The sequence below is a fragment of the Bidens hawaiensis genome, unplaced genomic scaffold, assembly GCF_021521415.1.
Source record: "Bidens hawaiensis isolate Kalapana, Puna unplaced genomic scaffold, B.hawaiensis_p1.1 tig00000055_1, whole genome shotgun sequence".
Taxonomy (NCBI): domain Eukaryota; kingdom Viridiplantae; phylum Streptophyta; class Magnoliopsida; order Asterales; family Asteraceae; genus Bidens; species Bidens hawaiensis.
In genome coordinates, this window is record NW_027491016.1 from 1,047,191 (window position 1) to 1,063,458 (window position 16,268).

Consider the following 16,268-nt stretch of genomic DNA (forward strand, 5'->3'; position numbering starts at 1 on the left):
ATATTTGAATGAATGAACGTAAAACACACTGTGTGAGTAGTAGGTGTGGCGCAACCCTTGTTAGTCCATTTACGAGAAGACAATCAATTGCCACATTAGATAATGTTGCAATACAACATATAACATTTTACCACATAAACTTGAGAATTACAAAAAACAGCCGACCAACTGACCAAAAAACACACTTCCCGCAAAATTCGAAATTATTTTGTGATTCTTAAGAATCCTAAAGCTGAACAGAACCGTAAAAAACTACTTCTGCAGGACCCGTCATGTACACATGGTTATCATCCTCCCTCCATTCTATCTCCAATGGCCCGCCTGGTAAATCAACTGCACAATTCTGTACAACAAAATATAAACATAAACAAAAATAATTTACAATGCATATACACGAATTCAAAGATTAAATATGCAAAAACTTACTCTCTCAGAACGACCCTCAAGAATTGCAGCAACAACTACTGCACACGCTCCGGTCCCACATGCCAAAGTCGCTCCTATACCCACAATAATACAAAATAAAGAGAACTGTCTGTAGCCAAAATTATTATCTACTATACTTATTATTGTTCGGGTTTATCATTTATTTTTAATTAAAGTTGTTTGTTAGTCATTATTTTTTCTCTAGTTTGAATATTATAGGATAGTTATTGACGTTTAATCATTACTTGGTTACTTTTATCACTATCCTTTTCATTGTAGTGTCTATATATATAAAGATCTGATTTTGAGTTGCAGAATACATAAAATATTATATTATTCACCAATATTTTTATACGTTTGAAGCAGAAAACTAACCAGCACCACGCTCCCAAACACGCATCTTTAGATGTGAGCGAGAGAACACTTGCACAAATTCTGCAAAAGTACAACAAAATACGATAACGACAATAAATATTTTATTATAAACGTAAAAAAAACCTTGCCTGTGTTGGTTCAAGCAGGAAAAAACGTGTGATGTTCGAATTTAGGACCAATTTCAGCCAAATTCAATTCATCAACCACCAAATTCTAAACAAAACCCGCACAACTAATCAAATAACTATTGCGCTTTTAACTTTTTTTGTGTACTAAAAACAGATTCATCAAAATGAAACCATTACCTCGTCTCCTCTACCGAACGTGACACAATGAGGATTTCCCATACTAACACATGTTACATTCCAGTTAACTCCATCTACTTCAATTTTAGATTTCACAACAGATTCGTCTTTATTTGGTGGTATTTTAGTGGGACATCTAAGGCCTTCAAAACTGGCACACCCATGTCAACTTTGACCTGATGTAGCAAGTCAACAATGTTGAATGATCCACAAGAATAAAAAATAATGCAACAAAGAGAACTAATTATTTTTGTAAAATTACTTTCCCGTCGTCCTGTATCTCGGGTATGATCAACCCAGCACCAGTGTGAATCGTAAAACTGCAAATTGCGTGTACAGATAACATTAAGTGATTGTAACAATATATTAGCAAGAAACATGAAACATAAAAAAACAAAGTAAATAATAACATACCTTTGCTTTCCATTTAAGTTACTAAGATCTGAAATAAATTTTGCAAAGCAACGAACTCCATTACCGCACATCTGAGGAATAAATAACATAAATTCATGTGTTTCTAGTGAAACACATGTCAACTTGCAAATGCACGTGTCATGTTCAATTTCATGTGTCTAACAAGATTTTCGGGTCCATGTAAAATGTTCGAGTTTGTGTGACGTTCAATCCACAAACTCGTCATTTAGCAGCCTATGGCCCGACCCTAACGATCAATGTAGATATGCATAACATTAATATAAGAAATGATCACCTCAGGCTCGCTGCCATCAGAATTGAAAATTCTCATGACATAATCAGTCCCACTCCACCCAGGCATTGCAAAGATTACTCCATCTGCTCCAATTCCAAAGTTCCGATCGCATAACTTGACAGCTTGCTCTGGATTAATTTTCGGTTCCATCGAATCAAGATTATTAACCTGTTGCAAAATCAACAGTAACTACATTAACATTATTAATGGTGTTAGGGGTATATGGTGTTTTATGTAGAATAAAATGGACCAACGTCAATGTTAAAAAGTTTACGGAGATTTAACACGTGTGTATGAAGATGACGGAGATTTTTAATTTTTTTTTGTTCATTTGATGCAAAATATCAAGTTGCAACCAAATTAACACACATAACATTTCGTGGTCCCCACTTTCTCTTTCTTCATTCCTTCGGGTCCATGAAACCGATTCACATCCTATCCACTCTCTTTAAGGGGCTTTAAGGCCCCTCCACATCATCGCCAAGTAAGAAATGGATGCCCTTCTCCATAACGTTCTGCTGTGGTTTAAAACCCCTTGAGCACCCCAATATATATATATATATATGTATGTATATGAGAGAGAGAGAGAGAGAGAGTGTCTGTGTGAAAAGCCTAATGCGCCGGTCGTTCCAAAGCCGCCCCCACCTTTCACCGCCCCCTTCTGCGCGCCCCAAGGGCGGCCATAGCAGACCACCTAACAATCACTACATTTTTTCTTTCCATTCAATTAAATAATATTTTTTTTATACATTTATCATTATATTTTCCCAATCCTTCATTTACAACCACTTTCGAAAAATATTAAAAAATTTATAGTGTTACAGAAACATTTTAAATATACAAAAAATTACTGTATTTTCTCCTTCATGTACTCAGAACACTTCTAAACCACTCCCTAACTTATAAAAACCTCACTCACATAAAAGGGGTGCAAATTTTAAGTTGACTATATAAAGATAGTTAATGAGAAAATTTTAAATTTTCAACTTATGTGAGAAAATTTTGTGGGCCCGTCACTAAACTTAGTTTTATGAACATAACATTACTATGTATAAACAAATAAGAAGTTTGGCGCCGTAAGTGCCCTATCGGGCCACTTAGCTGCACCAAACTATTCCGTAAATTTTGTTTTTGTTTTTTAGTTTAGTCACTGTGACAAACGTAACGGAAACTGACAGAACGCCAACTTTTTTTAGTTCCGGTATGATAACAGATATACCAGTAACCGACCGAACTTCCCGTAGACTCACAGCCTCAACGCCCGGGATCGACAACAGTTGGGTTTTACCAGCGCTATATTTTACCGATCGACGGCACCATGTTGGTCCACCTCAATTTTTATAATTTTTCTGGTTTTATTTTTTGCTTTAATTCCGGTACAATAACGCATGTCACCAGGACCGATTGAATTTGCGTCGACTTACCGGCTCAACGCTTGGGTTTTACCACCGTCTGAGTTTTACCGACCCGTCCGGCGCAACACGCCGGGTAAGGGTAGAAAACTAGTTATTAATAAATGAAAACTTGAATCAAACTAACTAACCATGATGAAATCGTTACCGAGACCATGATACTTAACGAAATGAAGGACTCTGGATTCTCTTTTATCAAGGAACGATGCATGTGAGGGATTATTAATATTATTATTATGAGTGGATACAGACAATTGGTTTCTGATGAGACAAGTGGTTGTTAATGTGGTGTTCAAATTTGATCGGAGTGTGAAAGATGAGGATTTTAACGATGGAGATGTGATGGAAAGTGATCGGAGACATGAGGTTGTTGCTGCGGCGGCGATGGACATCATGCCGACGGTGATCAGATCAAACTTGTTGACTGTTTTTTACTCCTATTCCTATATTTATAAATAAATATTCTCGGATGATTGATTACACATTTTAATAATCTCATGTGAATCATGGTTGAATTAAACTAAATTAATCTAAGGAAAAGGAAAAAAAGTGGTGGGTGTAGTAGGTATGCAGATGAGCAAATGGTTATGGTAATTGGTATCATGCACTGGTATCTAATGATTCTAATCGGTCAATTGGATATAGTCAGTATTGGTAACTAACTTTTTGAGGTTTCGGGATTAAGACTGATATTTTATCGAACTTTCGCGTTACCCAGTATCATATCAAATATTTTTTATCAGGGTCGGCTCTGAGAAACCAAAAAAAAATTTTGAGCCGAAGGCGAAAATTTTTTTTGGCCTTAACCAAAAGTAGTATTTTGTTGTGTTTAAACAATTTAATTTTGATATGGGCTTATTTGGTATAATTTAGGTTGTGTAAAAAACTTCCTTATAAGAATAAAATTAAACATGACTCAAATGAGACTAGAACACATAACCTTTTGGTTAGGAATAATACTCATTTGCTACTAGACCAAGCTAATGGTTATGTAATTGAGTTTAAACACTAAATATACATATCGTTTTAATCAAAGTATATATAATTTAAAAAAAAATCGGACCTAGCAAAATGTCGAGTCTATGGCCGTCGACCACCCGGTCGGCCCTGTTTTCAATACCGACATTCATTTTCAGGATTTTTTATATTATTATTTCAATAAAGGTACCGAACTCATCTTTCTCCAGAGTAGGTAACGTGGATCTTTAAATTTCTTTCTCCCTTATTTATAACACTAGGTTAGATCCCGTGTTAAACACGGATGGAAATATATAAAACTTCATATATGCATATATATGTATGTGTTATACATTTTAATGAATTGTAAAAGGCAGATAATTTAACATTATTAATATAATGTATCACATTGTTGTTTTAATTAAAAAAAATCCGACATACAAAGAAAAATAGAGATAAATAACAATTTAAAACATATTTCTAACTTACATCATGAAAGAAAAAAAGGCATATTTATTAAAACTTCATCATGTACTGAAATCATATGTTGTAAGCTATTAATCGTAAACATGTAAATGTTGTAACATAACTTGTTTGCTATAAAAACTATTTTTATTGAAATTATAAAACATATAAGTACACAACATAAATAACGTTACAAATACGAATATAACAATGAGATATAACAATTATAATTTTGATTAAACCGTTTATTAAAGTAGCAATAAAATCCAAACTTCGTGACTTAAATCACCATTGCAATCGAAACATCCATACATCAAATCCAAACGTTTATAAATAATTTCCCAAAATCCAAAAAAATAAAAATAAAATAGCAAAGTCTCAAAATTATAGAAAATAACAATGAAGACAATTAATTGCCTTTGCTACTCAATAAATGGTGATTATAATCATTTATTTTGAAACAATCTCCAACTTATGAGTTAATGTTTAAAATTAAATTGTTTATTAGGTGGATAATTTATTTATAGAAATTATATACTTGGCATCCTATGTAAATAACCTAGTTAAATAACATGTGAAAAATATATGTTGCTTTAATAGTATAGTAAGATTAAATCTTTGTTTAATTAGTCTGTTTACTTTAACTTTTACTTTCTTTGTATCAACTTTTTTATTTATTAGTTTTCTATTGGAAGCTATGCAAATGTTTTTTCTTTCTGAAGCCAATTACAAGATTTATTTGTTCTATTATATTTAATGAACTAGTTTTTTTTAGTCATATTAAACGGTTTACTGTAAATTTAGCGTCGCATTTTTATACGATCCATTTTGACCTAACACATATTTGACCCGACTGATATTTTGTCTCTCATATCAAAAAATATGCATTCGTCACTGATTACGAGCTAAGTATGTTTGCACAAATGTTAAAAGTAGAGAGTTTTTCTTTCTTATTTTGACTAGAAAAACAAATTATGTCAAATATAATCAACCAAACTGTATGTTTGGTGGATTAATTGGATAATCGGATTCACTTAATATCAAACCTAATAGGTGAAGTCTCAAAAGTTATGATAACAAGTCCCATTTTAGCATTCAATAAGTTTGATATTAAGTCTGTCGTTTATTTATTTATTTTTTCGGGGTAAATGATATGGAATTATAATTAATGTATTAATTAATTAATTATATTAATTTGAGTTTAAATCAACTTGGACCTGTTTATTTAATTATTTTGTTGAATCAATTAGAACAAAAACCGACCTTAGCTCAGTTGGTAGAGCGAGGACTGTAGTGGGTTTCAACTCAACGTTATTCTTAGGTCGCTGGTTCGAATCAGGCAGGTCGGATTATTTTTAATACAATTTCAAATCTTACTTATTTTATCTTTTTATTTATGGACACATATTACAGACATTGTAAAATTTATAGAGTTTGTTTGACACTGAAGATTATGGAGTTTGTTTTAAAGCTTTTAGAGTTTGTTTGACACTCTGAAGATTATGGAGTTTGTTTTAAAGCTTTTAGGATTCACAACACTAAAGTTACGACAATGTATTTTTTATAAGGTTCGTCACAGTGTCACACAAAGGTCTGTGTTCAATTCGGCATAGTTTCTTCGACTATGATAGTCATTGTTACGGTGAGGATGATTTAAAAGGAAGCCGTTTGTGGTGGCCAAAAGTCTTGTTGATGGCAGTGACCCAATATGTTGAGGAAACAAAAGAAATGCGAAGTGAGTGAGTTCATACAGAGTTGTTTTCGTAGTTTACTTATTTTCCTTTATTTATTTGTCATTACAAAATTGGTTGCTTGTTGAGTAAGGTTGGCTTTCTTAGAAAGCTTGAGCACTTCTTTCTCATTTCGATTGTTCAATATCCTTTGGCTTTTCAATAAGGGTGCGCTAGCTGAATTTCTTGGAAAGAACAAATTCAATGCGCTGATATTGTCTAAAGTTGAGCTTATGAAAACGCGCATCGTCACAGTTGCCAATAAACCAAATAAGCATGACGACCTCAACAGTGTACAAATAATGGAAGCCCAGGTTACAACCCTTATTGCACAATTGTAAATATATAAATTTTCCTATTTTAATCACAAAATTACCCAAGACCCCCACTGAAATCACAAACATATTCACTACATAACTAAAATTAACCAAAGCAATCCAAGATCAAAACCAACCTACACGACGCGCAACACACTTATGCAGCGAGTCCTAAATTTTTATCGACTTCAGGTAAATTCAAATACACCCGAGGCTCGAGTGGTGATGAGATTGTTGTGGGAGCCAACAATTTAGCATTCTTGACCTTTGACACACTCATAAGAACAGCTAGCGGTGTTATATCACCAACTACGGTTACTGTCTTCGCCATGAAGTCTATACTGAAGGATGTTACACCTACAAATATATTTTTTATGTCAATATATATAATTCCCTACAAGAATATTCAATTAAACAATAAAAAGATTAATGGTTTATTTTATAAAATATTATATATTCAAAGGAAGTTTTAAAACTTTGCATACCTTCCATTTTGGATAAATGTTTCCTCATCTTTTTTTCACAACCTCTGCAGTGTAATGACACTCTTAACACAACCACCTGTACCAAAATTAAATTATTACCATTTTATATAGGGGCAATACAATAACTCCTATATGAATTAGAAAAACAACAATTTTAGAACAGCAATTACTACATAAACAACCAATGTTAATTACAAAATAAGAGCAATCTTCTAGGCATTTTTAAGTAGCCTAAAAAAGGGTTGTAAATGAGTCGAGCCAAACTCTAACTCAAGTTCAGCTCGTTAAGCTCAATTTCTAAATCTCAAACTTGACCCGTAAGAAAACTTTCAAGCTCAGGCTCTAGCCTCTCATTTATTAAATCAATTTTTTTATTAATTAGCTTATATATATACAAATGTATAGTTATAAAAACTATGATTTATATGTACAATACAATATAAAGCATTTAGTTATTTTTCATAGTATTTAGTCATTTTACAATACAATACAATATAGTTTTTTTATCACAATCTTATATATAACAGTTATTATATTATGTAAACAAAAATAATAAATTAATAATACATAGTATAAATAACGCGGTAAATTTTTTTTTTATTATTAAAAGTTAAGACTAAACCAAAGTAGCTAGTGAGCGACTTAGCACGTTTAGTTCGATACACCAATAGAGCCGGTCAATTAAACGGGAGAGAGAAAATATATGCATGGTTAAAAATAAATAATAATTATAAGCAGTGGTGAAGCTTGGACGAATATACCGTGATAACCGGACTCAATACATATAAAAACTTTCATAAACCAGGGTGGCCAGGCTTAAAATTTTAGGATAAAAACGAGTAAATTTACAATACGTATAAAAGTTTTCGAACGAAAACGCACAAGTTTACACTACTAAGCAAAAAATCAGGGGTGTCCAGAGCCAACCGGGCCGCATCACAAGCTCCCCCCTTGATTATAAGTTCGTTGAATATTAATAAAAAAAACAAAGTGATTGGAAGAGATTTGGACCGGAAAACATGCATTGTCATCCTCATTCTTTTTGGAAGATTCATCATCCTCGGATTTAACTGTTTCTTCCGGAGGCGGTGACGGCTCTTGTGGTTTTGTCTGCGATGTACCATGCTTCAAAAGAGGGACGAATTGGTCGGACAACGGTTTGTCCGTCAACAAAAACCTGGAAGAGCTTGCAGGACTTACAAACTCACCAGGCCTTGTACAACCCCATCCAAACAACACCCCACCTTGTCTCCTTACTACATTAATATTATTAGTGTTTCTATTAGTAGCCAACTTTTCATCATTGGTTTCGTCTTTGTTGTTGTTAATTTTGGGTATGGTTTTGGTGAGTCGTGTTTGGTCTTGGATGATGGGGTTATGGCGGTCGATTGCCGGGCCGCCATTGGTGGAAATCGGTTGGTGACCAATGTTGGGTTCCATGGTGGTTGTGGTGGCATTTGAATTTGTAGCACACAATATATCAATATGTGTAGCTTTCATGGTGAGTTGTGTGTAGTCTCATGAGTCATGACTAAGTTGTGGTGCTTTTGAGTTGCCTTATCTTTCTCAAGTAATAATAAAAATAATAATTGGAACGCTCCGGGGGACATGGCTTCAGAACCACGGTCCAGAAACAGGCTTTCAAATTTTTAAAGTGAATACTGAAAACTAAACCTTTTGACAACTGCATTTATTTTACCAACAATGTGACCAACCAATTTTGTTTGTAATGTGCAGGATATAATAAAACAGTGGATCGATATCGTCTAAATTACCTAAAACAGTAAAAAAGATTAACGATATTTTATTTGATTTAATGTGCAAATACCAAATTAAATGAGCCATCCATTTTAGTAATCGAATTAATCAAATCGTTTATAACTGAAACAATAGGTTATGAAGATCTTAAACCCAAAACATCAATTATAGATTTGATTTAGCCCATATATATCCATACTCGCATTCGGGGTCATCTCCATGAATCCTTTATAATTTCGAGCTCAGTGCGAATAAAAAGTAATTAAAATGATTCATTGACTAGCACTCCTTTCACAAAATTATATATAATTATTTTTAATAATTATGATACTCTCTAGATTGGGCCTGGATTAATCGTCGTACGTAACTTTCAGTTACAAGAGGTAGTAATTGTATTAGACCACCCTCAAGGCCTTTGAATAAGGGTCCTGCTAGGGACACTTCCACACCCATCCAATACTTCCCGTATAGGACTATACGGGACGTATTGGTTTGTTTTTCTAAAAAAACCCATCAAATTTGTCTTATTATGTTTTTTTGTCTGAATATCAAAGGCGGCATATATTTCTATACGCCGCCTCTGATATTTTTTTTTAATTTATTTATTTATTATTATTATTATTATTATTTATTATTATTACTGTTATTATTATTCGACTCGCTGTTCAGATTCTGGTCAGTACCAGCTCACTTAAACGTTTAATTTAACATAATCTAAGTTCTAAACATCTGTTTGGATCGATTCCAGCGGCATTAAGTTCGTTTTTACTTATATTATTACGCCCCAACCTAAGGTGGAAATGCGGGGGGCGTGATCCGATTGCTCACAACTCGAAAATACTATCATACATAAAATGTGACAATATCTGTTAAGTTATTATTTCCAAATACAGCACACAAGTATTCAAAACACAAATAAATAATTTAATACAAATAATCCAATCAAGATTTAAATAATAATTGTCCTCATTAAAATACTAAGGTCTTTCTAAGTGTTTATACTTCAACTTCAATTCAATGGCAACCTGCATATGTGTAGAACACAGAGTTTGTCAACAACACGTATTGAGTGAGTTTATCACCAGTTTTGCAATGAAATAATATCAATATAATAAATAAAAGAAATAAACAAAACATAATAAATGCGGTAAATGAATCAAACTATAAGCAAATAAGGTGTCAATTAACCATTGCCAAGCGAACCGCGCGTTGAGCAAATAATAATAAGACCGTTGCCAAGCGAATCAGGCGCGTGATTAATAATTATAATAAACAAACTACAAACTTAATGTCGCTGGAATCGATCCAAACGGATGTTTAGAACTCCCGATATGTTAAATTAAACGTTTAAGCGAGCTGGTACTGACCAGAATATGAACATCGAGTCAGATAATAATAACAGTAATAATAATAACAACAACAATAATAATAATAATAACAATAATAATAATAAAAAAGAATAAATTTAAAAAAAATATTAAAGGCGGCGTGATCTTCAGACAAAAAAACATAATAAGACAAAATTGATGGTATTTTCTAGAAAAACCCACCAATACGGCCCCGTATAACCCTATACGAAGCGTATTGATGGGTGTTTTAGCAAAAGTGGGATCTCTCTAGAAAACCCCTTGAATAAAGGGTGTTTTGTCCGTAGCAAAAGACGGCCACATACATAAACATACGGACGGCCAAAGATGTGGTGTTGGGGAGTCTTTCAACATGTACACTCACGTGATGATGACTGTAAAAGGCGTCACATGTGCATCAAAATTTGTACTTAATTTCATTAAAGTAGTCTCACTCCTTGCAGGCATCATGAGGAGAGTGGCAGAAATCACCATTTAGCCATGTGACATTTTTGGACAGAAAAATTATACATATATTAAGCAAATAACCAAACATATATAGATATACATATACAGGCTGCTGAAATATACATAAACGTATCCAGTTATGAACATGTGGCATGTCACTTTTAAGTTTTAACGTTTAACCTTTGCCTTCATCTTCATTCAAGATACGGATTCAAAATTCAGCCGCCATTAGTCTATACCAAATTTACGTTAGAGCTGTTCAAAAAGCTCACGAATCGCTCGAAAAAAAACTCGTTCGATCGATACTGTCTTGTTTGTAAACGATCCAAGCCGAGCATGCTCAGCCTGAAAACGAGTCTAGCCCAAGCCAAGATCTCCCTAGCCGCCTAGCTTGTGGCTTGCTCTTTCTCGCTTATTAAAGCCGAAATTTTAAGAATGCATTATCTTTATCATCCGATCCATCTTAACATGGATGATGGAAATTAAATGTATATGACTATATGAGTAAAGGTATAAACGTCCTAAATGCTTTAAATTGTCATGATATAGCAAATTAGCAACTGGGCTACTTTTGGGAGTATAACAAAAATTATGGTTTCAATTTTCAACCCATTGGGCCGGTATATTAAGGAAATTTATGAAATACTTTATATTTTGTCTATATAAATTATAAAAGTACAACGTAGTGCTTTGAAATCCTATGTAACTATGTAAGTGTAAAATCTTTATTTGTGGCCTAGTGGTAGGAGGCTTGGGTTATTCAGTGAATGCTCAATTCGAATTCCATTTGTGTCATGGATATTGGCAATGAACGGTTTGAGCTAGACCTTGTGCAAAGGTTGTCAGCTAGAATCCTGAGCCCACCCGGGTTGTCATCCTACCGTGTGTTACGCCGGAGAGTTCTGCTCTTATAGTGGCACAACGACTATCAAGTGGCAGTCGACGGTATGGTTTCCCGGGGGAACGCCCAAGCCAAACTCTGAAGCCAGCATAGGCCCAGTTAATACAACATAGTCTTGTCAGAGTGGAGCATCGGTGCTCTCAAAATTTGAGAGTGTGGTAGCTTCAATAGAGGAAATTCATTGGTTTTTTTTAAAAAAAGCTATGTAAATGTGAACTTCAGATCAATAATATTAAAATTGGCTTAGCATCCTCCCACACCATCTTGGATCCTCACACACCATTATTTTTTCTATACGGCTCGTATAGGACTATAAGGTCATATAGCAACTGAATCATATCAGTTTGTGCTGGAGCTTGTCGTTCATTGTCTGTAGTGCCTCATATAGCCCTATACGACCGTATAGACCTATACGGCATGTATAGGGCTATACTATACGGTCGTATAGACAATTTTTTTAAATTTAAATGTTAATATGTTAATATGACCATATAGACCTTTACGGGGGTTATACGGTCGTATAGGCAATTTTTTTGACACAATTTTAAATATTAATACGTTAATATCTTACATTTTAATGTATTAAGTACATAACATACTTGGTTAAATATGATATTTTAGAATAGAATAGACTATCTATTAGTATTTAAATAATATACTCGGGTAAATAATTTGTAGTTGTACCCCGAGAACATTCGTTTAAAATTATTTCATGTTTTAAGTTTTGAGACCTGAAAATCTGTCTATACGGCTCGTATAGGCTCGTATAGTCGTTTTCCGACAGCGGTTAACAGTGGTCAAAGGCAGGCTGACTTTTTTTGCAAAAGTTTTCTATACGGTCGTATAGCACTATACGACCGTATAGGTTTTATGGTGTGTCAGATAGCAATACGGGCCATTTAACACCTATACGGCTCGTATAGGTCTATACGGTCGTATAAGTTGAAAAAAGCAGTTTTTTCTATCCCCCTGTCAGTAATGCATAGCCTATACGACCGTATCGGCCTATACGAGCCGTATAAACATATGGAAATGATGTAGGAGGATCATATCCCTTAAAATTTAACGTCTAAAAGTAAGAAAACGTAGATTTTTCTAGAAAAGGTGAAGCACTGGATTCTTTAAGGCATTTTAAATTTTTAAACAAAATAAAAATGTATTATGAAATTAGAAAGTTGACTGACATATAATTCAACAAAAGGTCGCTCTCAATTTGGTCGTAATATTCGTCACATTATTATATTGTTGAAACCTTACTTATGATGATATCTTGTGTTATAATTTGAATATATAATTTATTCAAAACCATATTGCGTATCTTTTCTGTTACATTATCAATATCATGAGTTGAATTTTATGAAGCGTATCAGATTATTTATTATTAGTAAATTCATAAGCACGTTTGAGTTTTGACGTTTGAAAATATACAAAATTGCTATCAACTAATATTGCATTAGAAATTGCTTTATCTATCAACTAAAGTTGAACTTTTCTTTCTTTTCAAAATATTTGCGGTTTGATGATTAGTAGAAAGTATACAAATTGATAAACATAATAATAATAATATTAATAAGTAGTAGTAATTAGATTTGATAAAACAAATATAAGATCATTTTACTACAAAACTAAATGACTTTTGCTAATAAGCAGAAGAGTCTCTTACCCATCGGTAAAGTTCAATGAAAAAGCAAGATGACATGTGTTTGTAGTTCACATAGAAATTAGTTAAGGTAAACTCATTGAGGAAGGCTTATCAGACAAATATAGTTAAAAACTGAAATATTTTCATAAAATTGGTTTGGTACTCCGGTGTTCATGTACTTTGGTATGGTTGTGAATTTCTGTTGGGGTTTCATCATGGATTTCGACATTAGGTCCATGATCCCGGTACACGATTAGTGCAACGGTACTCCAAGAATGTTACATGTATGAGTGACGCCTAATTACCTTGTATAATAAGTCGTGGTATCATAGTTAAAATAAAGACAAACGAGGAAAGTATAGAAAAAAAGTGTAAATTGGTATTTATAAAGTGACCAAGTTTATATTGCAGTTTATTTATATATTTACCCTCATAATAAAGATGTTACCTACTTACCTAGATAAAAAAATAATAATAACCTTTTTGTTTGAAATCTGTAAATTAATTTTATATCCCGACAAGTTCCAGTCAATTTGTTTGAAATCAAACACACACCCCTTAATTACCTCATCAATGACCTCCCAAAGGCTAAAATTCCTACTTGGATGCTTCATTCTAACATAAATAACTACTCTTTACACTACACTCCACTTAGTATTTAAACTATAAAGTTTGCTTTGAAGTCTATGATTTTCATTTTTATTATTTACGGCTAGATAAGAAATATATAATGAACTCCCCTTTATTATTGATAAATACAGTAAAACTAGTAAAATTCTTCACACGTTAAGCCAGAAAATCTGGTTGGTCTGTGCTCTGTTCATTACGGTATCGATACCATACAAATGTATCAGCCAAAATAGAAAACTTATAAAATAAAACTGTGGTATTAGCCGTCTCCAAGATTTCGGATACCTCACACAAGTACCAATTAGAAAATGGCCCCTAAATATAATTTGTATCTCCAAAAATCGACAGTAATTGTGATAACAATAAACAAAACAAAGTTGTTAGGAACTAGGCTTATATTTATAGTTATAAAATTGAGCCAAAGTTACATATATTATATAAAAAGGGCTTAAAATTGTTACTATTTTAGTATATATAATCTCGTGTGAGTATAAAAGATTTTTTGAGTTAGTTTTTCTTTTAATTTGTGTTTATTAATAATTTGTACTAGTGGGTTATTACTAGGGGTTATTTATAATCAAGTTTTTTATCTGATTCAATAATACGAACATATTTTAGACCAAATACGAATACCCAATTAAATTTTTAGTTTTGAGTTGTGACAATTACTTAAGCCATGTTATAATTGATTTTGAGCATGCAAAATAGTAGAGTGTTTCCATGTTGCATCATTAAGTGACACAAATAATATAAAACATTAAAACCAGTCATGATTAAACTTTAAGGGTGCACAAAGGATAACATAAAGCCATGCTTATGGTGAAAAAGTAGTCATCAACCTAATGGATGAAATGAATGTAGTGGGAAGGGTACTCGAAATTTCTTGGTCATTCTGACCCTAATTTCGTGGAAAAGGATGGATAAGGCTGCTATTGGTGTATATTAGCCACGTCAGCAACTTTCTTCTATATACAGTTGACACTGCGTCAGGTCATACATGACACGTCATCAATGACACATCAAATGGAAAAACACGAAAGTTTGACTAGCAAGATTATTCCAGTCTTAATACATATAATAATAACTAAACTGTATCAAATTGTGTTTTATCCATCGTATTAGTATATATATAACTATGATAAACGAATTAACATATTGTTTTGACTTTTTGGATCTACTTTTTTATAGCAATATCTTCTATTAAAAATAATAAAAAGGCTGTTTTTTAATGTATGTGTAATAAATTAATTAAAAACACCTTTCCATGGAACCGAAATGTTAACAACCAAATTATGTGTTAACACATATACTCTTATATTTTTTATATAGCAGGTAATCCAGGTATTATCTATATTATTTCATATATTATAACTATAACTATACGACGTATGCAACTGAGATAATTAAATGTAAGTCATTAAGTGTGGAACATCAAATTTCAAATTCCAACTCAAAATTTATGTCTAAACTTGTTCATGAAATCGATAGATCAATCGTGTTTTATATAACAGTCCCGTAAGATTTATATGCATGTTGCAACTAAAATATAAAATAGTAAATCACATACATAACTTAAAAACTTAATTATGTACCCTTAACCTCATACAATATTATATTTAATCAAAATAAATATAAAAAAATTGATATTAAACATACTAATGTGAAAACACATAAATTTCTTATCCACATATTTCACTAAACAGAAATGTTGTAATACTATTATACCTTTAACTTTTCACAATACTTTTCAAATTCTTAAAAACTAAGGTTCAAACTCTTAATATTGTAATATTGTCATATACTTTCTAAGAGGGGCTTGCCTTCTTTAGTCATAGATGGTCCTTGTCCTTTTTACGCCGAAGTTTAAGATCATATATACGTGTATGAGAAAAATACAAAATTACAAAAAAGTATGTGAGCGGTCCCTTCACTCGTAGAGGGTCATTGTGTATGGACCGGACCAACCATACTCTATCTTCTGCGTCAATATTTCCTTTTTACATCGTATTTAAGATTTTTATACATATATATGTGTACGTATGTATACACGTGTGTATATATTTATAAATATGTATGTGGGCGGAACCTTGAAGTTTCTTGCACAAAAACAATAAAAGTCAAAAAGAAAACAGTGTCAATAATGCTAATTTTGTCTCTGTTGTGGTCTATATATACCCCTCACACCACCCCCACAATATTCACTAAAACTAAACTATTTTCCAAATTCTGCATTTCGCTACTCACCAAATCATTAATTCTCTCAAACCCAATCATTCAATATTAATTTCATTCTCACATTTCTTATTCTCCAAGTTTCTAAATCAAAACTCACAAATTACAAC

At 32.7% G+C, this 16,268-nt stretch overlaps 1 protein-coding gene and 1 pseudogene across 2 annotated transcripts; both read right to left on the reverse strand.

The window, feature by feature from the left end:
• Window positions 1–52: 52 nt before the first annotated feature.
• Window positions 53–3,619, reverse strand: LOC143629990 (diaminopimelate epimerase, chloroplastic-like; annotated as a pseudogene). The gene is made up of 9 exons (XR_013153080.1): window positions 3,359–3,619; window positions 1,816–1,983; window positions 1,521–1,591; window positions 1,369–1,426; window positions 1,107–1,282; window positions 930–1,014; window positions 802–861; window positions 427–500; window positions 53–343 (listed from the first exon to the last, which is right to left on the reverse strand). The product of XR_013153080.1 is annotated as a diaminopimelate epimerase, chloroplastic-like (transcript).
• A 3,176-nt stretch (window positions 3,620–6,795) lies between these two features.
• LOC143630083 (uncharacterized) lies at window positions 6,796–8,808 on the reverse strand. Its single transcript, XM_077099203.1, has 3 exons — window positions 8,169–8,808; window positions 7,182–7,257; window positions 6,796–7,053 (listed from the first exon to the last, which is right to left on the reverse strand). Exons 1-3 carry the CDS (start codon window positions 8,679–8,681, stop codon window positions 6,854–6,856), a joined length of 789 nt encoding a protein of 262 aa, XP_076955318.1. The 5' UTR covers window positions 8,682–8,808; the 3' UTR covers window positions 6,796–6,853.
• Between the last annotated feature and the right edge of the window lie 7,460 nt (window positions 8,809–16,268).

Bases quoted from the DNA above. Each gene is read 5' to 3' on its own strand.
- LOC143630083 (XM_077099203.1), bottom strand. From the start codon at position 8,681: ATGAAAGCTACACATATTGATATATTGTGTGCTACAAATTCAAATGCC. The intron at 7,258-8,168 runs GTTTTTTTTATT...ATTTTGGTACAG, and splicing joins AAATCTCTTCCAATCACTTT to GTGGTTGTGTTAAGAGTGTC. The intron at 7,054-7,181 runs GTATGCAAAGTT...ATATATTTGTAG, and splicing joins ACATTTATCCAAAATGGAAG to GTGTAACATCCTTCAGTATA.